This window comes from Protopterus annectens, chromosome 17.part0, assembly GCF_019279795.1.
Source record: "Protopterus annectens isolate FY-2018-M chromosome 17.part0, PAN1.0, whole genome shotgun sequence".
In the NCBI taxonomy this organism is placed as follows: domain Eukaryota; kingdom Metazoa; phylum Chordata; order Ceratodontiformes; family Protopteridae; genus Protopterus; species Protopterus annectens.
In genome coordinates this window covers 151,113,123-151,140,059 of record NC_056751.1, presented here as the reverse complement: position 1 = coordinate 151,140,059, position 26,937 = coordinate 151,113,123, and the positions used below count along the sequence as shown (strand labels likewise).

At 45.5% G+C, this 26,937-nt stretch overlaps 1 protein-coding gene across 2 annotated transcripts in view; it reads right to left on the bottom strand.

The window, feature by feature from the left end:
• Positions 1-26,937, bottom strand: part of HABP4 (hyaluronan binding protein 4) — a 563,622-nt gene that overhangs the window by 284,871 nt on the left and 251,814 nt on the right. For both annotated transcript variants that reach the window (XM_044059342.1, XM_044059340.1), the window contains one exon: positions 1,231-1,317. In XM_044059342.1, the coding sequence (XP_043915277.1) occupies positions 1,231-1,317 (87 nt within the window). The remainder of the gene's footprint in view (positions 1-1,230; positions 1,318-26,937) is intronic.

Here is a 26,937-nt window from a genome sequence, read left to right as displayed (position 1 = left end):
AATAGTGTTGGGCGAACTCTGCCTCACGCTTGTGTGCATCTGTCGAATGTAGCACAATAACGACAGGCCAAGACGTCGTGGTCTGGGCCTAAGCAAGGAATGCAGAGTGAATGAAAATACTTATGCGGTATTTGCTTCCCACATGAAATGCAATTAACTGTCTGACATCTGTCAGAGGCAAGAAAAGTTTCCAACGGGGTACTTAGCTTTCAAGAAGACTTCGGCTGAAAATTATTCATAATCTCAGGAGCTGGCCAACCGGCACTTGCAAACTGCTTCTGCTTCGGGCACCGCGCAGCAAGACTGAAGAAAATGGCGTTGGCTGGTTCTTTTATACCCCTGTCGCACTGTCAGGGAAGAAGCGACTACATCCGACGCCAGACCTAGACTTTGGAATTCGGCCAACCGAGGACACGCCTGACGGCAGGAAAACCCATCTGTTATGACTGCAGCTGTATGCACGATGATCATAATAACCTATCAGACTATGGCAGTCCTCAAGGCATTATGCTAAAAAAGTTTGGCAGTAACCTACAAGTGTCCAGAAGTTGTAAATTCACCTCTTGAAACTCTGGTGTAGGAAAATCATTGGGCTCAAAAAACAGACTCTATTTCCCCCTAGGGTGCTACAAAGGTTGAAGCCTTTAATGACTAGTAGATCTTGGCAGACTGCAAGGCAGAGTAAGACCAACCCTGATATTTCCCTTTAGCTAGGCAGTTAGAGATTATTGGGCACAATATGGACAAGCTGTCCATGTGATTTAGCAGTAAGATCTATAGTTAGTTAACAGCACTGCTTTATAGGACAAGGTAAGAGCTCCAGTTAGGTAGAGTCCTCACTGTGCTGTGGATATGAGGCATCTTTGGCCATCAGTTGTAATGCCTGGACAGGCTGAACTTAAAATTGCACTTACAGCCTAAGAAAGCTTCTCCTGCCAACAGAAATAATCTGAAATTACTGGCTGAAGTATAAAAACAGGATTATTCCAGGTCTCTTAAAAGCAGATCAGGTCTACCTGAAGGAAAAAAAAGCATTTCTGTAGGGATCGTAAACAAAAAAAAAAAAAAAAATTAAAAGACTAATATACTGTACTGAGTGTACTCTCAACAATGTGAACAATTCTTTTAAGATGAGAGTTTAAATAAATTGAGCTTTCACAAATTTGCCTACCAAATCTGTGCACAAATTACCATAATTCACAGAACTGGCAAAAAAAAAAAAAACCTTACTTGTTCTCAGCATCTCCTTCTGGCACTTCAGTCGTTTTGGCTTCAGCAGGTTCCTCTGCTGCAGTAACTGCATTCTGCTCAATTTCACTGCAAAACAGATGCATAGTCAGTATTCTACATTTAAAATTAAATTCTGTAGATAAATCCCCGAAAACCACAAATGGCTGATCATTCCACAACAACATTCAGCAAGTTGCACATTGTACACCATGCAATACTAGAGAATAAATTCCATTGAGCAACTGTCGGAGTTTCCTAAGCTAACAGGCATCAAGTCAGAAGTTTTCTTTTCTATCAGAACACCCAAATTAACAAAATGTGTACATCACATACAAAGTACATTTAGCAATTTTGTAACATGGCAATTATGATTACATCGGGTAGATAAAGAATTGAGCTATTAAACCGCTTCCTGTGGTCCAGTGGCATAATGTTCAAGTCCCTCAGCCTCTGTGCGACTGGGCAAGAGACTTAACCAGATACTACTCTTGGGCTGAGTCTGAAAGAAGTCTATGCAGTGCTTTACTCCAGAAAACAAATACTAACAAGTAAATAAACATCAGGTCCTAGGATACGGTAGTACAGAGATGTGTCCAAGACTTAACCATGCACAGGACAACATGCCATTTTCTGAAAGAAAATCTTGCAGCAAGTGCAGAGGATGAAGGCTACAGCAGTCCGTAAACTGCTCCATAGAGCAATTTTATTCTCTCCACTCCCTCTGCAAACTGTCGCTCAGAACAAATTGCAAGACAAAAATCAAAGTAGCCTGTTTTAAGGTTAGTTGCACACTATTGGAGAATCAGGTCTTCAAACCCCTAACCATTCTGCTTTCCTTATGTGAAAATGTGAATGCTGGTATTTCATGGTCACACAAGCAATATCACGTACAGCACAAAGATCATAATTCAACCGTCTCGGATTTTGTCTAATGTCACTGAATCTTACACCTTGCAAGCCGTAGTATGTATCCTGCAAACTTCTGATTTTTGAACCACTGCAGATTACAGTTGGACACTAATGCTAAATATTAGAGCAAAAGTTATTTTCCCAAAACAATGCATGTGAATGCAAACCATGCATAATTAATAAATTAACATACTGCATTCAACCAGGATGCAGCATTAGCATTTACTTAAAAAAAAAAAAAAAAAACAGACACCCAGCAAACTAGTGCATGAAAGATGCAACTCTGTATCAAAGTGATGATGGGGAAGACTACAAGTACTACCATCATAAGTCTGTGGACAGCTACAGTTTGCAAACAGGAAAAATGAAAGACTATCCAGCAAATTGGATTTGGAGAGCAGGAAGCTATCTTGTCATCCCAGAAGATAAAGACTGCAGGTATGTGCGAAACTATGGCTGGATAATAGTTAACCAAACGGTGCACTGGGGTAATTTAGAAATAACCGTAAAGCTCCTCAACGGCCTCTGGGACTGCATGCATAATAGCAACCAATGAACCTGAACGAATAATGAAAAATGCAAAAATCTTCAGCACATACCAAAACAAGAAACAAAGTAAATGAAATTCAGTAATCATGAGAACACAGCCGCCGGTTATTAAAGAGAACATACTTTTGGCAACATTGCCCCCACCCCCCAAAGGAGAGAGGGAGTTGGACACAACATTCAGTTCTACATCTGGTAAAGAGGTTTAGCATAACTGCCCAGATAGTCAATGCACTGCAGAGAGCTTTTTTTTTTTTTTAAATAAATGACCTTGGGTGTGACTGGCAAAAACTTAGAAAGAAAAGAGTAGAAGAGTAGTAAAGCACAGCTAAGTAAAAGTACTGTTGTGTACACTTACCATAAATGTAGATGTTAGAGAGTGTATTCACTGTTGCTGTCATTACATTAGGGTAATCTGCTGGCAGGTTGCCCTCAGTCGGCCTGAAAAACAAAGTCTTGGGTCCTGCGTCAGTTGTAGTCTCCTCTTCCAAGACGTCAGGGGTATAAAACTTGCAGCCAACGCCATTTTAATCAGTTTTTCTTGTCAGATGTCTGGTGCCTAAGGGGGCTGGCGGGTGGGTAATCCGGACTGCAACAGTGAATACACTAACATCTACATTTATGGTAAGTGTACACAACTGTACTATGTTCTTCGTGTTTCACTGTTAGTCATTACATTTGGGTAGAATCCCAAAGCTATGGATGGGAGGATGGAACTAAACCGCATTAGGAGCAGCTATAAGGCCTTGCAGAACTGCAGTGGCAAAGCCTGCCTGGATTTAGAAAAGAAAGGTAAATGGTAATGCTTTGTGAACATACGAAATGAGCTCCAAGTAGCAGCTTCTAGAATGTCTCTGGTAGGGACCCCTCGAAAGGCTGCAGAAGTAGAGGCAGCCCTGGTGGAATGGGATCCGATCCCCATGGTGCAAGTGTAAGAAACGAATGCAATGGCTTATCCATTTAGAAATAGTCTGCTTTGATATAGCCCTCCCCTCTGACCCTGCAGCAAATGCCACCAGTAGTTGTTCAGACTTTTAGAGATTTTGTTCTGTTTAAGTAGAATCTTAGTTGTCTGTGTACATCCAATGAATGCAGAATCCGCTCCCCCTTGTTCTGCGGGTTTGTGAAGTTGGCAGTTGAATGCCTGGTTAAGAGCCACAGTGGATGCCATCCTAGGCATAAAAGATTGGTCCTGAGGGCCACCCTGTCCAGGTAAAAAATAAATGAAAGGCTCCACTGCCATGAGAGCCTGTAGTTCTGCAACCCTTCTAGCTGAAGTGACTGCCAAAAGAAAGGCAGTCTTCCAAGAAAGGAATTTCATAGCCGCAGTAGCTGCTGGTTCAAAAGGAGGTAGGGCAAGTTTTTCCAGCACAAAATTGAGGTCCCATGCAGGAGTTGGCTCTCTCCTGGGAGGCCTTAAATTTATGGCCCCTCAGAGATACTTTTTCTTAGCAGAGGATGAGAAAAGAGAGGAGGCTCTGCTGTAATGAGCCGAGATGGCAGAGGCATGGATTTTTATTGCAGAAAAAGATAGGCCTTTGTGAAGCATCTCAGTTAAGTATTGCAAAATCTGAGCAATATTGGGCTTTGCTGCGTCTATTCTTTGTGCTTGGTCCAAAGCACAGAATCTCCTCCATTTATCAGCATAAGATTTTCTAGTACTAGGCCTTCCGGCCTCCAAAAGGACATCCATCACAGGTTTACTGAGATATGTGCTTGTTGAAATTAGTTGATTAGCCATGCAGCAGATTCAGAGTTTGGAGGTGAGTGCGCAGAATTTGATAGCTCTGCTGAGACAATAGGTGAGGTATTTGAGGCAAGTACCACACAGGAAGGTGTGACTTATTCCTTAGAAGTGGTACCAGTGTTGGCGAGGCCAGTCCGGAGCAATTAGAATAATTTTTTGGTTTTTCCTGCGACTTTTAGTAGGACCTTGGAGAGTAGAGAAAGAGGAAGAAAGGCATAGAATGATACATTTTTCCAGCAGAAGGAGAGCATCCACTTTCCATGCTTTTTTGTGATTCTTGTGCAAAATTTGTCCAACTGATAGATCTATTTGCCTTTCCTCAAAACTATGTCTGGGCTCCCCCATTTTTGTGTTAACATGCTGAAGATTTATGGATCCAGTTTCCATTTGTGCGGGTCCATAAGATTTATGCTTAGGTAGTCTGCCAGAGTATTTTGCTTTCCTGGCAGGAATTGAGCTTGAAGATGTATTAGGTAAGTCAAGGCTGTGTTCCACAAGGCCATGGCTAGCCTGCAAAGGGGGTAGGAGTGGGTACCCCCCTGCTCGTTTATGTACCACATAACTGTGGTGTTGCCAGTCTATCAGTAGTTTTCCTGGATGAAGGAAGTCCTTTAAGACTGTCTGAGCATTCTGAACAGCTAGCATTTCTTTCCTGGTTGGTATGAAGTTGCATTTGGTTTGACTCCATAAGCTTTTTAGATACCAGTGAAGTTTCCTCGTATGCAGTCTCACATATGGAATTAGCAGAATGCAAGATGCCATGAACCCCACAGCCTGCAGAATGTGTCTTGCAGACAGCTGGGTTTTTGTTGCCACTTGTTTGAAGTACGCTGTCAAGTGAATTTGTCTGGCGTGAGGTAAGCCATCTGGGCAGTTGTATTCAAGCTTGCATCCAGGAATGTAATTTGAGAGGGTACCAACTGTGATTTCTTTTCGTTTATGGTGTACCCTAGGCATGCTAGAATCATTTTTACAAATGCCAGATGTTGGAGTGTCCTTGTCCTCTGCCTGAATGAGAATCATCCAGGTAAGGATAAATTTGAATGTTTGTCTGCAAAATGCAAATACTGGCAGGCACTTTGGCTTCTCTACTGCGCCCAGGGTCCTTACAAAGGGCAGTGCAGAGAATTGGTAATGCAAAAAGCCTGCTATGAAGCGGAGGTATCTTCTGTAAAAGTCCCTTATTGGGATATGCAGGTATGCCTTCCAAGTCTAGGGTTACCAACCAGGCATTCTTGCCTAGCGTAGGCAGTAGCTGTTGTAAAGTCAGCATTTTGAATTTTGGAACGTCCAGGAACATGTTTAGAATTGATAAGTCCAGAATTGGACGCCATGATTTGTCTTTTCTGGGTACCAGGAAAAGTCTTGAATAAAACCCTTGTCCTTTTTCCTTTTCTGGTACTGGTTGAATAGCCCCCATATCCATGAGGGACACGACTTGTTTCTGGGCCTCTGCCCACTGGTTTGGTGGCAGATCTGGCCATCCGTTTGGAATTGGCAACATGTGGAAATGAAATCTGTACTCCTGGGATACTGTATGTAATACCCACTTGTCCTGGGTAATTATGAGCATAAAGTGCTAGTTTTCCTCCCAAGGGGGAGGCCAAAAAATAAGTACTCTGGGATGGCAGAGGAAAGTCATTGAGACAGTTTACTGTAGGGTTGTGCTTTACCTCCTGATTTGGAGGTGGAGGCACCCCATTGCTTTGACCTGTAAGATCCTGGTGATGGATATCTGGAGCCTTTGGAGTGCCTGGGTTTGCCCTGAGCTGCTCTGTTGGTCACAGGAGGCCAGTGCCTACTGAACCTGGGTGGCTGCACTTACAAGAAATCTTTTGCATAGATTTAGCTTAGTCTCCCATTTTCTTTAAAATCTTTTCTGCCTTATTACCAGACTGTCATGCTGTAAAGGGGCATCCAACAATTTAGCTTTAACATCAGGCAGATTTTGCTCCTTGAGCCTGGCATGCCTTCTTATCACAGATCCAGTTACGGTGGCCCAGCAAGATGCCTCCAAGGAATCAAAACCACATTGCAAAGTATGCTTTCCAACTTGTTCAGCTGAATGCAATAAATCCTGTAACACTATTTTCCACACAATCGGAAATCATCATTTGTTTAAGCATAGGGGCCTGAGCACGTGGCTCATGCGTCAGTTGTTTAGACACAGAAGTTGGTTTTGGCCTTGTTTTTGATGGCATCTGCTTTAATATACAAGTGTTGAGGCCTGAAAACTCTCAGAAGCCGGTGCCTGCTCAGCTGCTCTGGACCCATCCAAGGGAGAGATCCGCGGGGTTCAATACTTGCAGAATATCGGGGCATACCGTACTCCGAATGGGTCTCTGTAGAGGCCTGCAACTCAAAAGTAGCGGCCATCAGGGGCTGCGAAAGCACCTCAGAGTATCTGTGAACCGGCTACTGGCTTAGAAGCTTTGGTTTTGGACCTCGGTCTTTTTCCTTGCAGTTTTTGTAAACTCCGGTAGTCGGATTGCTAACAGACTATATTTCAAGGTAGTTAAATCTTGAACCAAAATACTTAGAAGCAAAAATATACAGACGCTTAGTGTGTTGGTTAAATTTAGCACAAAACTGACAGCAAGGCACGTTGCGATCAGGGCCTAGGCAAAGAATACAGTACAAATGAAAATCCTTGAGGTATTTGCTTCCCACAAGTAATGCAATTAACTTTTACTGATATCGGTAAGGAGCAAGAAAAAAAGTTTCCCCAAAGGGGTATTTGGCGTTAGTTTGAAGATTTCGGTTCTGAAACCCAAAAATGAAAATTTCAGGAGTCTGCCGACCGGCACTTGTGAACTGATCCGGGCACTGCACGGCAAGAAAGATGGATTAAAATGGAGTAGACTGCATGTTTTATACCCCTGACTACCTGAAGTCATGGAAGAGGAGACAGCAATTGACGCAGGACCAAAGACTGTTATTCAGGCCGACTGAGTGCAACCTGCCAGCAGATAACCCTAATGTAATGACTGCAACAGTGAAACACGAAGAACCTCTTGACAGAGGATGCTTTAATGATGAATCCTTAATAGCCTTCACTATTACAGGTTCTATCTGGCTAAGGATAGAACAGACGAGACAGCTTCCAAAGTTTAAGGGTGCCTTCCAAGTCCACTCACACTAAGCAAACTACTAAGACAGGATCGGGCACTGAAGACATTACTTACATGCATGTACCCAACCACACTAGCCCACACACATTTAACTTCACTCAGGCAACAAAATTATACAAAAATGAGAGTGGGAGCGGCTGCTACAGCAGGAATCATTTAAACATCTACAGTTACGGTAAGTTTAGACAACTGTACCAAGTTCTTCAAAAAGATCACTGCTGCAGTAGCCTTAGCATACAGGCTGACTAGGAAGAGAAAGGATGATGTTCCAAGTGTCTCTGCAGAATGGTCCTAGCAAAGCTGGTCCCAGACATGTACTTAGTTTATAACTTTAAAAAAACCTGAAACACCAAAAAAACTAAAAACTATTAAAAAAGTACAGTTTTGTACCTACCATAAATGTAGATGTTCGAGGATCCACATTGCTGCAGTCATAACCTGTGGGTAGTACGCTGTCCTCGGTCGGCCCGAATACCAAAGAGTTAGGCTGGCGTCGGTCATGGACACCCGGAGCGGACGTCAGTACGTAGTAGTACTTAAGCGCATGACCGACGCCATATCCTCAGTCTCTTGCCCCAGATGTCAGAAGGCCTTAAAAAGGAAAGGCCAGAGCCAAAATAGTAAATACCCAACAACCACAATTGAGAAAGTAATTATCCCAAAGGAAAAAACAGCAACCCCAAACACTAGAGGGGAAGGAGGGAGGGAAAATAGGACTGCAGCAATGTGGATCCTCGAACATCTACATTTATGGTAGGTACAAAACTGTACTATGTTCTTCGTCTCGCATTGCTGCAGTCATAACCTGTGGGTAGAAACCCAAAGCAAAGGAAAAGGGAGGCTGGCAAACTAAAAAGCATTAGGAGCTGCTAACATGCCCTGTAAAACTGCAGTGGCAAACCCAGCCCTAGACTTGGAATAAAGAGGGAGATGGTAATGCTTAGTAAAAGTGTGTACTGAACTCCAAGTAGCTGCTTCCAAAATATCCTTAGTAGCTACCCCCCTCAAAAAGGCAGTAGATGTGGCAGTAGCCCTAGTGGAATGAGGTCTGATCCCAGCAGGAACATTCTTCCCATGATGAGAACAAAAAGCAATACAATGACCAATCCACTTAGAAATATACTTTGCTTTGAAACAGCTTTCCCTTGAGAAGCCAGAGCAAAAGAAATAAATAACTGTCGAGTCTGCCTGAACTCTAGTTCTGTTCAAATAATAACGTAGCTGCCTGTGAATGTCCCAAAGAAAGCAAGACTTTTCCCCCCTTATTTTGGGGATCAGCATAAAAAGTAGGCAAATGAATAGATTGGTTCAAGGCCACATTAGAAATCACTTTAGGCATAAAAGTAGGGTTAGTACGCAAGGACACCCTATCCTTACGGAATACCAGAAAAGGTTCAACTGCCATGAGTGCCTGCAATTCAGAGACCCTCCTAGCAGAGGTAACGGCCAACAAAAAAGCAGTTTTCCAAGACCAACTTCAGCTCAGACGTAGCTGCAGGTTCAAAAGGAGGTAAAGTAAGCTTCTCCAACACAAAACTGAGATCCCAGGAAGGAGTAGGAGCTCATGGGGTCTTATATTTTTTGCCCCTCTAAGAAATTGCTTAAACAAAGGATGAGAAAATAAAGGAGGATCACAATCATAGTGAGCAGAAATGGCTGCAGCATGAACCTTCAGAGGAAAGTGACAAACCCTTGTCTAGTAATTCAGTAAGGTACTGTAGCGTAAAACTCAAATTAGGTACTGAGACATCAAAGCCCTTTGCTGTGCTCCAAAGAAAAATCTCCTCCATTTATCAGCATAAACTTTTCTAGTACTGGGCCGCCTGGCTTCCAAAATGACATCTAAAACCTGTTGAGGAAGCCGAGACCCCACAGGCTCTAAAACAAAAATTCCTCTGCAAACTCCGACTGACGTCTAAGTGTCCGTCGGTTGAAGGAAGCACAGGCTAGACAAGCTGCTACGTCGTGGTCTGGGCCTAAGCAAGGAAGGCAGTAAGAGTGGAAATCCTTATGAGGTATTGGTTTCCCAAAAGTTAGTTATTTACTTTTTCTGACACCGGCTGAGGCAAGAAAGAGCCCCCAACGGGGTACTTGGCTTTTTAGAAGTCTTCGGTAGTAGTAATCTCTGGATCTGACCGACCGGCACTTGAACAGCTTCTGCTTCGGGCACCGCGTGGCAAGAAAGACTGAGGAAAATGGCGTCGGCTGATGCCTTTATACCCAATTCACAGCAGCTATGACGTCGGGTGAAGTGCGACATCAGCCGAGGCCAGACCCAGACTTTGGAATCCGGCCGACCGAAGGGCTGCCTGAGGCAGGACAACCCATTTGTTAGGACTGCAGATGCATCCTTGAAGGACATCAGAATACGCCAGGCTGTTACATGCAGGGATTGCACCCTGACATTGAGCAAATGATTGCTTGACTGGGACAACAAGTGAGGAATCTGTGGCAAAGGCCAAGGAGGCTCCTGAATTAAACTCCTCAGCAGAGGATACCAGTGCTGACGTGGCCAATCTGGTGCTATTAGAATCATGCAAGGCTTGTCCCGCCTGACTTTCAAGAGTACCTTGGGAAGGAGAGGCAGAGGAGGGAAAGCATAGATGTGAAGGTTGTTCCAACTGAAAGATAGAGCATCCACTTTCCAAGCTTTTGGGTGGAACATCTTTGTGCAAAATTTTGGTAGTTGGAAATTTAGTGGAGAAGCGAACAGATCTATGTCTGGAGTTCCCCAAGCCACTGTCAACTGTTGGAATACCTGAGGATCCAATTTCCACTCGTGGGGGTCCACAATTTGTCTGCTCAATACATCTGCTAGGGAGTTCTGTGCTCCTGGCAGAAACCGTGCTTGAAGAGTGATGTGCAAACTCAGAGCAGTTTCCCACAATATCATTGCTTGTCTGCAAAGAGGGTAAGAATGGGTTCCCCCCTGCTTGTTGATGTACCACATGACTGTTGTGTTGTCTGTTTGAATCAACACCTGTACTGGTTGAAGTAGGCCCTTGAAGGCCATCAGGGCAAATTGAACTGCTAACATCTCCTTCATGTTGATATGCAAATGTTGTAGTCTGGGAGGCCACGTGTCTTGAATCCATTTCCCATTGAAGTGTGCTCCCCAAGCCAAGTCCGAGGCATCCGTCGTTATGATCTGACTCCTCTGGTTGGGTCACAGAGAGTCCCTTGTTCAGGTGACATTCCTGCGCCCACCACAAGAATTCCTTCTGGATGCAAGGTATTATCCGAATGACAGTGTCCAAATTGTGGCAGTGTCGAGTCCATACAGTTTTGAGATACCATTGTAGCTTCCTCATATGCAGTTTGGCATTGGGAAGTACTAGAATGCAAGATGCCATGAACCCCAAGGCTTGAAGGACTGTCCTTGCAGTCAGCCTGGACAGAACTGATAACTGCTGGAAGTATAGGTGAAGATTTCTTTGTTTGTCCGGGGTCAGAAGCGCCATCTGAGAAGCTGTATTCAGTCTCACACCCAGAAAGCACATGTCCTGAGAGGGTACTAGACTGGACTTTATTTCGTTCACAGAATACCCTAGGCACCTTAAAACTGCCATTACATACTGCAGATGTTGAAGTAACTTGTCTTTGTCTTGAGCAAGAATCAGGCAATCGTCCAGATAAGGATAAATTTGTATTCCCCTCTGTCTGAAGAAAGCTATTACAGGAGCCAGAACTTTTGTGAACACCCTGGGCGCAGTAGATAAACCAAAGGGCAATGCAGAGAACTGATGATGAGAAGTACCAGCCCGAAATCGCAGGAATCTCCTGCAGCTGGGCCTGATAGGAATGTGAAGATAGGCCTCTGAGATCCAGGGTTACCATCCAGTGATCTTTGCCTAGCATAGGCAGAAGTTGTTGTAATGTTAACATCTTGAACTTTGGAATGTCTAGGTAGGTATTGAGAATGGACAAACAAGTGTTTCCTTTCTTTGGCACTAGGAATAGACTGGAATAAAACCCTAGGCCTACTTCTGACAGAGGTACCACCTGGATAGCTCCCATCTGTAAAAGCAAAGAAATTTGCTCCTGAGCCTCCCGCCTTTGCTGAGGAGGCACATCCGGCATGCCTTTGAAAGGAGGAAAAGTGTGAAAGTAAAACTTGTAACCTTGATTTATTATTTCCAAAACCCATTTGTCCTGGGTGACCAAATGCCAGTTTTGTTTGAAAAGTGCCAACTTTCCTCCTAGAGGAGCTGCCAGAAAAGAAGGATCTGGCAGCTGAAGATACAGGTCATTGGGTCTGTTTACGAAAAGGCTGACCCCTGCCCTCACCAGAAGGCTGTGCAGGAGAACTCCAAGTCCTAGGTCTGAAAGAACCCTGAGCGTGAGCCCTGCCTCTACCACGTCTAGACCTGCCCTTAGACTGAAAATCCGAAGAAGGGTAGGACCATCCTCTAGCAGGCCAATTCCTGCTAAACTTAGGGGGCTGCACCTGCAAAAAATCCTTGACAGTCTGCATAGACTTAGCTTTATCTTCCATCTTTTTCAAAACTGACTCCACAGGAGAACCAAAAAGAACTTCAGATTGAAGAGGAGCATCCAAAATCCGAGCTTTAACATGCTCTGACAAATTTTGATCCTTAAGCCAGGCATGTCTACGAATAACTGAACCAGTAGCAGCCACCCTGGATGAAGCCTGAAGAGCATCGAAACCACACTGCAAAGAATGTTTTCCAACTTTATCTGAAGCATGAACCAACTCCTGCAATTCCTTACACACTATACCCTCAGATAAAGCATCCACCTTAGATTTCAATTGGCCTAACAAAAAGTTCTGATACTTCAGCATATGAAACTGGCAATTTAAAGCCCTCATAGCTAACGTAGAAGAGGTGTACACTTTTTTCCCCCACCTATCCAACGCTCTAGAATCTTTATCCAAAGGAACTGGATTCTTAACCACAGAAGCCCTGACACCCTTCGGCCCTTGAATAATAGTTTCCGGGTCAGCTCTAGGACTCATACAATTATTTATGTGCTTCTGGAACTCTGTAATATCTGTCTGGCTTGACAGGGGCAGGGGGTAAAGAATCAGGATTAAGTGAAGCTTCAGAAAAAACATCCTGAACAACATCTAAGACAGGGGGAATAGCCAAAGGCCTATGTTGTGGTAAAAACAAAAATTCCCTAAGCCTTTTTCGAGAATCTGAAAAATCCTGACCTTCCCACTTGAAATGTTCCCTCATGGAATGTAAAGTTTCAGAAAAGGAAAAATCCTCTGGAGGAGAAGCAGAAGGACAGGAATCCTCTGCATCCGAATCTGAATAGGGAGGGTAATCCTGAATATCCTCAGCTGAGGACTCGGTAGTCTGAAGAATGCTCCATTCCCTCTAAATCTGTCTCCACCCTAGGCCTCTTCTCTGGGGGGAAAAGATCCCCTGATCAAAGTAATCAAATCCTCTGCCATTTTCAACATATGTTTTTTAGGAACAGAAGCTGAAGAACTAGGGCTATGGCCAGTACCAGTAAGACCAGGTTTAGCCTTAGCATGGCCTTTAGCCACTGAGGTAGAAGGCCTAATAACCTTTTGTAAGGATGGAACTACAGATACCTGAGAAGCACCCTCGGCCTGGCCTAACTCCTGAGAGGCCAACTCCTGCAAAAGTAAATGTTCCCCCTGGGATTCAGCAGAGACCTCGGCCGGATCCACAGATTCAACCAGAGGTTCCATAGAACCGGCGTCCGCACGACTCATCCGGGTTAGACCTTAAAGATTTATCTTTACGTTTTTTAGCGGTAGCGGGCGTCTGAGAATCCGACGGCATGTTGTAGTTACACCGCTTACCGAAAACAAGCCTGGCACAGTCTAATCTTAGTTTAATGGTGCGCTTATTAAATCTAGTGCAAAAGCGACACCCGACTACGTCGTGTTCAGGCCCCAAGCAAGAAATACAGAGAGAATGATAGTCCCTATGAGGTATCTGTTTCCCACAAGAAATATAATTAACTTTTTCTGACATCCGGATTAACTGAGGCAAGAAAAGACAAAAATTTTCCCCAACGGGGTACTTAGCCCAACTTGGTCTTCGGTCTGAAACTCGATAATTGAAAATTTCAGAACGCCGAACGGCACTTGCAAACGCTGCTTCTGCTTCGGACCACGCGGCAAGAAAGACTGAGGATATGGCATTGGTCATGCGCTTAAGTACTACTACGTACTGGCTTCAGCTCCAGGCGTCCATGACCGACGCCAGCCTAACTTTGGTATTCGGGCCGACCGAGGACTACCCACAGGTTATGACTGCAGCAATGTGAGACGAAGAACATCCACAGGTAGCGAGCGAAAAACTGAGCCAGCAAGTAAAAACAGACTTAAACAGTTTAATAAGCGCTTTCGGAAAAGCTAGAACTTTTCCTTCATCAGACCAGTCTGCAGACATCTAGGTACAGAGTATTTTCTCCCTCATTTTTAGGTTCAACAGGGAGATGAATAGTTTAAGGTAAACCTCGATACCAAATTAGGCATAAATTTATTAGTTTTCAAAGAAACACTAACTTTGGGGAAAATGAGCTAAGGTTAACCCTCTGCAAGAGAATGCAACTCATTCATGCAGAGATTAGAGCAAGCAAAAATTAGAAGTTATGTACTCACCATAACGTTCCATCTGAGTAGGTACTTCATTTGTCTGCAACCTGTGGGTCTCTGATCCGACCGGCAGCTTTCCAAGCATAAAGATCTGAGCTCCTAGCTCCTCCCCTCTACCCACAATCCCCTGTCACCACCACACTACCTCAGATCGGTTTTGCTGTATCACCTGAAAAAACCTGTAATAAACAGGTTCAGATATTCTCAAGAATCAAAGATCCTAGAAGCCCGATACAGGTTAGGGGGATGGCTGCAGACAAATGAAGTACCTACTCAGATGGAACATTATGGTGAGCACATAACTTCTAAACCTGAAGTAGTTACTTCATTTGTTCTGCAACCTGTGGGACAGAGTCCCCAGCTACCTAAACAAAGAAACCTGGGTGGTCTATGGCAGGATATTCCGAAGCAGAGCGGAGCCAATGGACGCCCTGCTTCTAGATATCATGTCCAGCTTATGAGAAATAAACGTATGAGCAGAAGACCAAGTGGCTGCTGAACATGTCGTCCAACGGCATCCTGGACCAGAAGGCTGCAGAAGTTGTGATGGACCTTGTGGAATGTGCACGGATTTTGAATGGGGTCGTTTTGCCTGATGCCTTATAAGCCTGAGAAATACATTGACAAATCCAATTAGCCAGTGTCACTTTGGATATAGGTTTTCCCATGTACGAAGGAGCAAATGACACAAAGTTGATCAGCCTTACGAACATCTTTGGTCCTGTGCAGGTAAAAACGTAACTGTCTATGTACGTCTAGTGTATGCAACATGTATTCTCCCTTATTTTGAAAATTTTTGAAAAACACTGGCAGATTGATAGTCGGATTGATATTTGCCACAGATGCCACTTTTGGTAAGAAAGACTGGTTTAGTCCTGAGAGGCGCTCTGTCATTGTGGAAAATAAGATAGGGAGGTTATGCACAAAGCTTGGAGCTCTGAAACCCTTTTAGCAGAAGTTATGACTACCAAGAATGCTGTTTTCCAGGACAGAAATTTAAGGGGTACAGAAGCTGCAGGTTCAAACGGAGGTTTCGTAGGCTTGCAGAACAAAAGTTAAGCCCCAAGGGGGAGTCACAGATTTCACTGGTGGCTTGAGATGGAAAACGCCACGCAAGAATGTCTTACACAATTTTGTAGAAGCTAGAGATCCTAATCAGTCTCCCACATGAAAATGGGATACTGCTGCCAACTGTACTTTGACCGTTGATGCACTGGCCCCTTGTTTAAAAATCGTGGACAAAAAATCCAATACTGTAGGAATCGGAACAGTAAATGGGTTGAGACCTTGGCTGTTAGCCCAGATAGAAAATAGTTTCCACTTACTATTATAGATTTTTCTGGTGGACAGTTTATGAGCCGCTACCAGAATAGTTTTCACTGGTGACGAGATACCGGGAGTCCTTGCCATTAGTGGAACTGGATCAACCAAGTCGCGAGCTTGACCAGGTTTCAGTGTTGGGCACCCCGTTGGGTGCGATATCAGATCTGGAATGGGATCCAGGATTAAGGGGGGGGGGGGGACTGAGACCGCAGGTATGGAAACCAGATGTGACGAGGCCAGAATGGGGCTATGAGGATAATTTTGCTCCCCAACCATGTGGCTTTCTGAATGAACTTCACCACGAGCGGAAGCGGGGGGGGGGGGGGGTAAGCATAGAGTAGACCGGGAGGCCAAGCATGTATAAGAGCGTCTCTAGGGCTCTCCTCTTCTGCGGGAAGAATTGCAAAGAACTCGCTGCATTTTGTGTTTTGGGGAGTAGCAAAGAGATCGCAGCAAGGCCAAACCCGCTTGCGGAAAATTTCCTTCGCAATTTTCGGATTGAGAGGCCACTCATAAGGACTGAGAATTACTCGACACAATTTGCCCGCCAGAATGTTGGATAGTCCCGGAATGTGCGTTGCTATCAGAAAATGGTTGGTGGACATCGCCCATTCTCAAACTCTCATGGCTTCTCGACAAAGAGGGTAGGATCAGGCTCCTCCTTGTTTGTTTATATACCAGACCAGTGACAGTTCGTTTGTACTGCAATCGTTCCTAGAGGTAGGTCTTTGAGAGCCTGCAATGCTAGAAGCACCGCCCTCATCACCAGAACATTTATGTGCAAAGCGGTCTGCGACGAGGTCCACGTACCTTGGAAGTTTCTGCCCAAACAATGCCCCCCCCACCCTAGGCGAGAAGCATCCGTGGTTAACGTGACCTGGGGGGGGGGGTCCACAAAGGGTCTCCCTTGCCTGAGTTCTGGGGAGTGAAGCCACCACAGGAGGGAATCCGTGCAAACTCTGCTCAGGGGGATAGGAGTCTTCAATGGGTGGAGTAACAGTGACCATTGAACTTGGAGTGTCCACTGCAATACACGCCATCCTTAGGCAAGCATGGAGACAGAGGCAGATAGCCGCTGCCATCAAGCCTAGTGCCCTCAGGACCAACTCCACCGGTGTGGCCTTGGGGCGAAGAAGAGCCAAAACTTGGAGTGAGAGGCTGGACAGCCTGTCCGAGGTCAAGAAAGCCAGAGAAGATCGGGACTCTAGCCTGGCTCCTATGAAATCTAATGCTTGCACAGGATGAAGAAAAGTCTTTGGTATGTTGACAGATGCCCAAGCTGTCGGCAAGAGACAGCACATAATCTCTCGCGATACAAAGTTTATGCCTGTTGGTTGCTGTGAGGAGCCAGTAGTCTAGGTACGGAAAGACCCGTATGCCCTGAAGCCTCAGGTGGGCCTAAACCACTGCCATGACTTTGGTGAACACCCTGGGGGCTGAGGTGAGTCCGAACGGAACGACCCTGAACTGGTAATGACTGGCCCCTAGCCGGAAGTGGAGGAACTTCCTGGACAGTCTGTCCATTAGAATGTGGTAGTATACGTCCTTGAGGTCTATAGAGCACATCCAGTCGTTCTCCTGCATTAAGGGGAGAATAGATTGTAGAGTGACCATCCGGAATTTCTCTTTGGGAACAAACGTGTTCAGGGCGGACAAGTCTAGAATGGGCCTGAGTTCCCCCGCCTTTTTTGGCACTAAGAACCTTGAGTAGTAGGCCAATCCGGATTGGTCTGGGGGGACCCGCTGGATGGCTCTTTTTTCTAAAAATTTGAAATCTCTACGGTCGCCGCCTGATTGGGTGGGACATCGGGGAGGCGACCACCTGAGGGAGGACGAAATAGGAGGGGAATTTTGTAGCCCCTGGATATAATTCGGAGCACCCATCGATCGCTCGTGATGGACTCCCACATTCACAGGTGCTTCGTTAAACGCCCCCCCCCCCCGACTGTCTCCAGAGCAGGACAGTTGGGTAAGCCCTCAGGGCTGTTGCGCAGATCTCTCGGAAAAGGGCTCCCTAGACCCAAAGTTACGCGGTCCCCCTCTGCCTCTGAGCTGGCGTCCACCCTGCCCTCCTCTGCCTCTGGAGGGCGCGGAGTCCGAAGCTGGATAGGATTGCTGAGACTTGCAGAATCACAGCTTCTTTTGCCACCTCCGATTCCTTGAGAAGGAACGTTGGGGGCTCTAGAAGCGGACTCAGACAGCGTCTTCCCATCTTTCTCGCTTTGGACTAGTGTATCACATACGGTCTTGCCAAAAAGCGAAGAACAGTCAAAGGGTGCGTTCGCGAAGGACGCCTTGAAAGGTTCCGCGAAATTACAAAGACTGAGCCAGGCGTGACGTCCCAACACCTGCTCTGCTGGCCCTTGCGGCTCCCTCTGTAGCATAAGACAGTAGCCACATGGACGTATTTGAAATGGACTTGAGTGGCCACGCGGTCGAGAACACGGTTTTGTCCTTGACCGACATGGACTCGGGAGGGGCTGCAGTGTATTCCTTGATCAAATCCCATTGCAGCCTGATTATATGCGCCATATAATTCAGCGTCCTCACGGAGAAGGTTGCTGAAGCAAAGGTCCGCTTCCCTATACAGTCCAGCGCCCGGGAATCCTTGTCCGGCGGGTGTACAGTGGAGCTCTCCTGGGAGAGTTCTCTTAGTGGCAGCAGCCACCAACATGGCATCAACTGGAGACCCTTTGGCCCAAACCTGCCTGTCTGAAGGGGGGGGGGGGTTAAGGACTTTATCCGGTCGACGTGGGATAGGCTCCACGGTGTCTGGTTCCTGCCAAGTCCTGGTAGTCAGATCTACCAGGGGATCTGCCAGTGGGGACATCCAGGAGGTAGATGGGCCCGCTTCAAACGCCTCCAGAAATACGGACTCATCCGAGAAGGTTTTTGGGCAGACCCCCCCCCCAATATGCAACATTTCCATGATGTCTCCAGGGGTTGGCGACTATCAGAAGAGGGCTAGTAAACTGCCTCTTGTTCCTCCGAAGGAACCAACTGGAGGGTCTGAGCAGGCTGTCCCAATGGAAGGATGATGGAAGTTAGGCCCGTATGCAGTGGGGGGGGGGGTCCAAAACCAGAGTCGGGGACCTGGAAGACCTCGACAGTGCCCTCTCCACCTCGTACACCGAGGGATAACTACTCTTCCGGCCCCGAAAGTAGTCCCCTCAGTTCCAAGATAGGGATCAGGGTCGAAGCCGAAGCCATCTGATTCGAAAGGGAGGTGCTCTCCGACATAGGCAGCGCCGAAGCACCCGCTCCCATGGATCCGACGCCCAGCCCACAGCCCAGAGAGCTCGGATCTGAGATGCTAGAGGGTATGGTCGGCGTCGAGAAGGCTTGGGCCACCGGCACCGACAAAACCCCGGCTCCGAAAGGGCCTGGATCCAAAGACTCCAAAACCCGGATCTGGGTTGAAGGAGAAATCGGGGCAAATATTGAAGCTGCACTCCCCCCCCCCCTTGTGGAGGGGGGGCAGGAGCACTCATCTGCATTTGGGTCTGCAAAAACCGACGCATCATCCTATCCATGTCGGCATCGGAGAGACCCCTAGTAGATCTAGAGGAGGTTGTAGAGGTGGGTCTGGAGGGCCGCCTCGACGACCTCGAGGGTGATAGGAGCTCCTCCTCCGGCTCCGGTGAGAAGGAAGGAGATCGGAGCCGAGAAGGAGAAGGTCCGGACACCCTCGGAGGTGATTTAACAGTTTTTGAAGGCGGAGCCGAGGGATGAGGCTCGGCTCGCCTCTTGTGTCCGTGCTTCTCCTTGTCTTTGGTCCTGTGCTCCCTAGAAGGAGAAGGTTGAACTTCCTTCATACTCAAGGCAGTAGTGGGAGGTTGAGTCCCAGCCTGAGTCGAGGGAATCAGGGGTGTCGAATTTACCTGGGTAGCCTGCACCTTGGAGGGTGAGGAGGAAGAGGCTTCCTCTGGGGGGAAGCAATCCCGCCAGAATAAGCCTGTTCCTTCTGTCCCTCACAGCCCGGGGGTTGAAGGCTGCGCAAACCTGGCAGTATGAAAATAAATGAACAACCCCCAGGCATATAACGCACTGAGTGTGACCATCAGCTGGGGAAAGCTTATGGCCACACCCAGTGCACTCTGAAAAAAAATAGCTTTATGGCCTTTGGCCATTTTGCCGACACGCACACGCCCGAACACCTAGGGGAAGGGTTTGAAAAAAGAAAACACAATCCTGAAAACAAAAAAGGGCAGATAGACACTCAATACTCTCCTTTTTAAGTTTTAAAGTTTTTAGAAAAATTTTTGAAAGAAATTATTCACTTCCCTGTCTAAGCTCAGGAGCTCTTCACAAGATGCTTGTCATTCAAGCTGCGGCAAACACGATCTGAGGTAGTGTGGTGGTGACAGGAGATTGCGGGTAGAGGGGAGGAGCTAGGAGCTCGGATCTTTAAGCTTGGAAAGCTGCCGGTCGGATCACAGACCCACAGGTTGCAGAACAAATGAAGTAACTACTTCAGATCACTGGTTTCCGTGTTTAGAATTTCAAGTCAGCCTGATGAGCTGGTTAAAGAGTTGTGTTAGTTTTTCCAGCAAGATAAGATCACAAAGAGAAGCCACCTGTTTCCTTGGAGGTTTATTATGAAACACCCCCATTCAAAAACATTTTTACTTAATGCCCTGAAACCATGGGATCCATATACAAACATGCATAAATGGCCTACAAATTAACCCTGAAGGAGTAACCCACACAAAAGGCAGAACCAGAGAAATACAATCCGTGAAAGGGTGCTGGTTCTTGTCTTGGTACCAAATTTCCATTTGCCAATACAAGATTTTCTAGTAGTGGATTTCGCCTCCTTTCAATACCTTCTGCAAATCCTTACAAAAAATAGTGCCTAAAAGGTTTTAAGTTCACTTAGGCAATTAATTGCAGTTTGGGGTCTGGATGCATCAACCACCACTTATCCTGTGAAAATGATTCCATTTTTGTAAGGAAGCCCACGACCAGTTCCAACATAATGGAGACCTGTTGTCCATGAATCTTCACAATGACCTCTAACATTAGTGGATAGGAACATCCCTGTCCAAGGAGAAAATGCATCAGTCTTCCAGGCCTTCTTTCAGAGTCCTGAAGCAGAATTCTGACAACTGAGTGAGCAGAGGTGAAAAGATGTGTGTTCCAAAAACAATCCAGTTGCGAGGAAGACCCCCTGATTCAATTTCTTTGTAAGCATTTATCCAGGTACTTGCTCAGCTTGTCAGTCACAGTTTTGCTTCCAGTACGCAAGATGCCTGAAAAGAAATTTTGCTGAGAAGTCGTATCCCAGGTAACCATGAATAGTCCGCAGAGAGGGTAAAAACAGCCCCCCCCATTTGCTTGTAAACACTGTGATGTTGTCTGTAAGCACTTGTGTTCCTGGGGAACGCAGAGTACAGAGCTTTTACAAATGTCAACATCTCCTTGATGTGTTTTTAAACCAGTCTTGTGTTCCAAAGACCTTGCACTCATCCCTGTGAACACTGCTCCCCAAGCAAATACTAACACATCTGTTATGACAGACAGAAGCTGGAAGAGAAAAATGGAAGACCTGGACTTTGACTATTCTGTGGTGGCGGTCAGATCTTTCTCTCAAACTCCAAAACCAGAATATGGAATATAAGGGGATGTCAATGCGACCACATAGATTTTAGGCACCACTGGATTTTTTCATGTGAAGTTTTGCTAAAGGAATCATGAAAATCATGCAAGTCATAATACTCCATCTTGAAAACGTTTTTTGCAGAAACCATAGTCTGAGTGGGAAACTGACAGATCTAGATACAGATCTGCTACTTTCTGGGGAAAAGCTCTTTGAACAGAGTATCCAAACCGCCCCCAGAAAATAATCTTGTCAGGAGTCAAACAAGGTCTTAAGGTCTTTGTATGTTCTCCTTGAACATCAGTCTGTGTAGGAGATGACCTCACCCAGTGAGAGACTCCTGATGCTCACCTTTGTATCTAAATACAGAAAAAAATGTGAATCACTTGAATCTGCAGGAGGCTTTCAGAGGAGTTTGACGCAGAATACTCTTGGAGCAGTGGATAAACCAAAAGGTAACCGAACTGATAGGACTGTCAATGTCTAGATCAAACTAAAAACAAATATCTAAAGTTTAAGATATGCATCTTTTAAAGCCGATGTCACAATTGGGAGTGACTGGTAAGCTACGGAGAGAAACATTTTGGACTTCGGTACCAAACATCCTTAGAAAGGAAAGATCCATTAGAGTTCTTGAATAAACCTCCCAGCTGAGGAAACAGGACCACTTCTACCACCTCTGGGGGATAAAGGGGAATCTCTCAAAAAAAAAAAAAAAAAGGAGGGAGAGACTCCCACTACCATCTTTAACCTCGATGCATTACTAAAACCCATCCAAACAGTCAAACAGAAATTGAGGTTCTAGACTTTCTGGAAGGATTAAGGGTGGAAATGAGTCTTGCAGAGTCAGACTTGGACTATCCTTTGTTCTGGGGGGGGGGGGGGTCCCCTCCCTTCCTTTTGGAATCTCCTTGCCATTGCTTTTTAAATGCAATCTTAATGGCAGCTTGTGTATATATATATATATATATATATATATATATATATATATATATATATTTTTTTTTTTTTTTTTTAAGGATGTAGGGGTAGCATTAATCACTTAGTAAACGGGGGGGGGCACAGAAAAATCTGAGAAATTCCTGAAATCAGCTTAGCCTTTTCACACACCCAAGATCTCCAAAGCAGACGGACCAAAAACTTTGCCTAGGGGAGAATTCAAAATTTCAGCTTTAAGATCCTCTACAAAGTTTTATAGTATGCAGCCAGGCAAAGCTGGTGATGACAGCTTCAGAGCCCCATGCCACAGATGAAATTAAGATGCACAATTAAGTATTTTCCACAGCAGAGGAAACCAATACCAAATATTCATGCTGTCAAATGGGGCAAGCCTAAGCTTTAACATACGAGCTGGACATCGGAGAATTACAAAAAAAGTGCTGCAGAATACACCCCCCCCCCCCCAAGCCTAGCAAAAGCCTTGTGATCCTTGCTAGTAGAACAGCAGCAGAGCTTACTAGAACAGCTGCTGGGTCTGATCTGGGATGAGCTTTTAAAAACTTAGATCAAGTAACTTTTTACAATCTGCTTTCTTTGGGTAATAGACTGGTTGTCAGACAAAATAGTCTGACAAAATAATGCTGAAAAGGACCGGAAGATATTTGGAGTGGGTTCAAAAAAATACAGTTGCAATAAATCATTTTATTTTTGGGAAATGGTTTGAGAATCCGTCAAAGTGACTGGCAGAAGTCAATCTTAGGATCAAAAATCTGAGGAGAGAAATTTGCCTCTTCACAATCACTGTGGGTCAAAATCATGAACTCTTCAGAAAAAGAATCCCTTTTAATCTTACCAAAAAGATAACTGAACAATCAAGAATCTGAACTAAACCCCAGAGCTAAACCGAATAAATCACACCAGTCGAAAACGAAAGGGACAGAAAACATACGTCCTAGTTTTTGCATTCTTGACCGAACTTCTGAAGCAGACCCACTGCTAAGCAGAGATAAATTCCCTGCCCACCAAGGGCACTCCACCCACAGAGCAGGGGGACACACAAATGGTCTGAGAAACCAGAAATGGCCACAGCATAATTTCCCATCCCATACACTTTAGCAGCTTGCTATGGTGGTTTTGAGGCTGGGAGAGAACTGCTAACTAGCAGGTTGTTCCATGATGAAGATGAAAAAATATAGCTGTGTAAAATCTTACCATAACCATAGATATTCTTCTCTTCCATGTTGCAATATTCTTGGTGTGGGATTTCCAGCCTCAGGCGACCTGTACGTCGGCTCCTATACAAAGGCTTTAGCTTGGCTGCTGTAGTTCAGTGGGACGTCACACGCAAGGCCATAAACCAGGTGCCTTAAATGTGATGTCTGCACGCACAGACCTCAGAAAGTACAGTTGCGTACACTTGCCATAAATGTAGATGTTAGAGTGTATTCACTGTTGCAGTCATCACACTTGGGTTATCTGCCTGCAGGTAGCCCTCAGCTGGCACGAATACCACAGTCTTAGTATTTCAGCGTCAGTTGCTGTCGCTTCTTCATTAACATCAGGTGGTCGGGGGTATAAAACAGGCAGCAGACAGCATTACATCAGTTTTTCTTGTCCCAAATGTCAGGAGCCCCCAAATAGGGAGCTAGTACATGGTGTATACCACCACCAGTTAAAAGTAAATACCAATGCCACTAGGAATGGCTATAAAGAGGAGAGGTAGACAGAGAAAGCCAGGGGGCTGGAGGGAGGGAAACCAAGACTGCAACAGTGAATACACCAACATCTACATTTATGGCAAGAGTACACAAAGTACAGTTTTGTACCTACCATAAATGTAGATGTCCGATAGGAATGCATCTGCAGTCCTTACAAATGGGTTGTCCTGTCGTCAGGCAGCCCTTCGGTCGGCCGGATTCCAAAGTCTGGGTCTGGCCTCTGCTGGTGTCGCACTTCACCCGACATCATAGCTGCAGTTATTCAGGTATAAAGGCATCAGCCAACGCCATTTTCCTCAGTGTTTCTTGCCCCATATGCCAGGTGCCCTCTTGGAAGGCTAAACTTGGATAAATGCCAATGTTTCCAAATAGTAGAGAGCAAACACAAAAAATAAGCATGTATGTACATATATACAAACAAATACACCATAATAGATCCCCCCCCCAGCTAGCTATAAGGTGGGCAAATACCCTAGGAGTACCACAGAGGGGAAAGGCAGGTGGGTAATCCTGACTGCAGATGCATTCCTATCGGACATATACATTTATGGTAGGTACAAAACTGTACTATGTCCTTCAAGGATGCATCTGCAGTCCTTACAAATGGGTAGAATACCATAGCTAACCTAGGGGAGGAGGTAACAGGAGAGATTATGGTGTAGTTAAGATCCCTTGCAAAACAGCAGCGGCAAAACCTGCTCGGGATCTAGAGTATAAAGGTAAGTTATAATGCTTGGCAAATGTATGCACGGAGGTCCAAGTAGCAGCCTCTATAATGTCCTTGGTAGCCACTCCTCGTAAGAAAGCTGTGGTAGTGGCTGTAGCCCTTGTAGAGTGAGGCCTGATGTTCTCTGGAGTTTTCTTTCCATGGTAGGAGTAACAAAATCTAATGCAATTTCCTATCCACTTTGAGATTGTCTGTTTCGAAATTGCTTTTCCTTCCCTTAGCTGGTCAGTTTTTCTATTGCCCTTGGTCCTGTCCAGGTAGTAGCGCAACTGTCTATGTACATCCAAGGTATGCAACAGTCTTTCTCCCCTGTTCTGTGGGTTGGGGAAGAATGTAGGTAGGTGGATAGCCTGGTTTAAAGATACTCTGGATACCACCTTAGGCATAAATGTAGGATTTGTTCTCATGGACACTATCTTGATGGAAGATCAGGAAGGGTTGCACTGCCATTAATGCTTGTAGTTCAGAAACCCTTCTTGCTGAAGTGATTGCCAGCAGGAAAAGCAGTCTTCCATGATAAGTATTGCATCTCTGCTGTTGCTGCTGGTTCGAAAGGAGGAAGTGTAAATTTTTCTAGCACAAAGTTCAAGTCCCATGCTGGCAATGGTGGTTTCCTAGGAGGTTTTACATTTTTGATTCCTCTCAGAAACTGCCTAAGCAGGGGATGCGAGAAGACAGGAGGATCCAAGCTGTATTCTGCTGAAATAGCAGATGCATGTATCTTGATGGAAGAATAGGACAGGCCTGAGTGGAAAAGCTCTGCCAAGTATTCCAGGATGCTGGCTATGTTTACCTGTGACACATCTTCTCCCTTTGCAGTACTCCAAATGTGATATCATTTCCATTTTGCTGCATAATTTTTCCTTGAGGGTCTGCGAGCCTCAAGGATAATGTCTTTAACCCTTTGTGATAAATTTGGGTTAATTGATTTTATGTAATGTTCCAGGCAGTCAGCTGCAGAGTTTTCAGGCTTGGATGCAGGATGTTGTAGTTCTGTGTTAACAGCAATGGAACCAGGGGTAGTGTCCATATTTGTTCCCGAGACATGCTCCTCAGTAATGGGTACCAATGTTGCCTTGGCCAGTCTGGAGCTATCAGAATGATCCTGGGACGGTCCTCTTTGATCTTCAATAGCACCTTGTGCATCAAAGGAAGTGGTGGGAATGCATATGCTATCAGATTTTTCCAACTGAAAGATAGGGAGTCCACCTTCCAAGCAAGTGGGTGGTACGTCCTTGTGCAGAATTTCTTTAGCTGGTGATTGCGTGGGGATGCAAATAAGTCTATTTCTGGGAGTTCCCATTTTCTTGTGATGTCCTTGAAGATGTCCGGATGCAGCATCCATTCGTGAGCATCCGTGGTAGTCCTGCTTAATATGTCTGCTAGAATGTTTTCTTTTCCCGGTACAAACATTGCTTGTAACTGAATGTTGCAGCTCAGAGCCACATTCCATAGGTCCAGTGCCATCCGGCATAGAGGGTATGAATGTGTGCCTCCCTGTTTGTTGATGTACCACATCACTGTGGTGTCTGTCCTTATCAACTGGCCTTCTTGGAGGAATGGTCTGAATGTCTGGATTGCTAATTTTACTGCCAGCATTTCCTTTAGATTTATGTGTAGGTGTAGCTGGTCTTGAGCCCATAAGCCTTGTATGCACCTGTCCTGCATGTGGGCCCCCCAACCGAGGTCTGAGGCGTCGGTCGTGATGGTTTGGCTTGGTTGAATGCTGTAGAAGGGCAATCCTGAGTGGCAGGCCTGAGCCCACCATAGGAACTCTTGCTTCAGGCATGGGATTATGGTTTCTAGGCTGTGCTCGTGTTGAGACCATAAATTCTTTAGGTACCACTGTAGCTTTCTCATATGTAGTCTGGCATGAGGGACCAGTATTATGCAGGATGCCATGAAGCCCAGGGCTTGCAGTACTTTTCTTGCTGTTAGATGGTTCTGTTTTGTTAATGCCAAGAAGTAGAGAGGTAGTTGCTCTTGCTTTTCTACAGTTAGGAATGCCATTTGTTTTGTGGTGTCCAGTTCTGCACCCAAAAAGGTTATTCTTTGGGATGGTATCAGCCTTGACTTTTTTTATATTGACTGTATATCTCATGGCATGTAGCAGGTAAATGACTCTTTGTAAGTCTTTTGTTAGCTTGTTTTTGTTGTCCGCTTGTATCAGGCAGTCGTCCAGGTAGGGGTAAATTTGGATTCCCTGAAGCCTGCAATGAGCAATTACTGATGCCAGGCATTTCGTGTACACTCTGGGCGCAGTAGATAAGCCAAAAGGCAATGCTGAGAATTGATAATGCTCTGATCCTGCAAGAAATCTGAGGTATCTTCTGCAATTTGGTCGTATGGGGACGTGCAGGTATGCCTCCTTGAGATCTAGAGTTACCAGCCAAGACTCCTTGCCCAGCATGGGAAGAAGCTGCTGTAGTCAGCATTTTGAATTTTGGGACAATGAGAAATGTGTTTA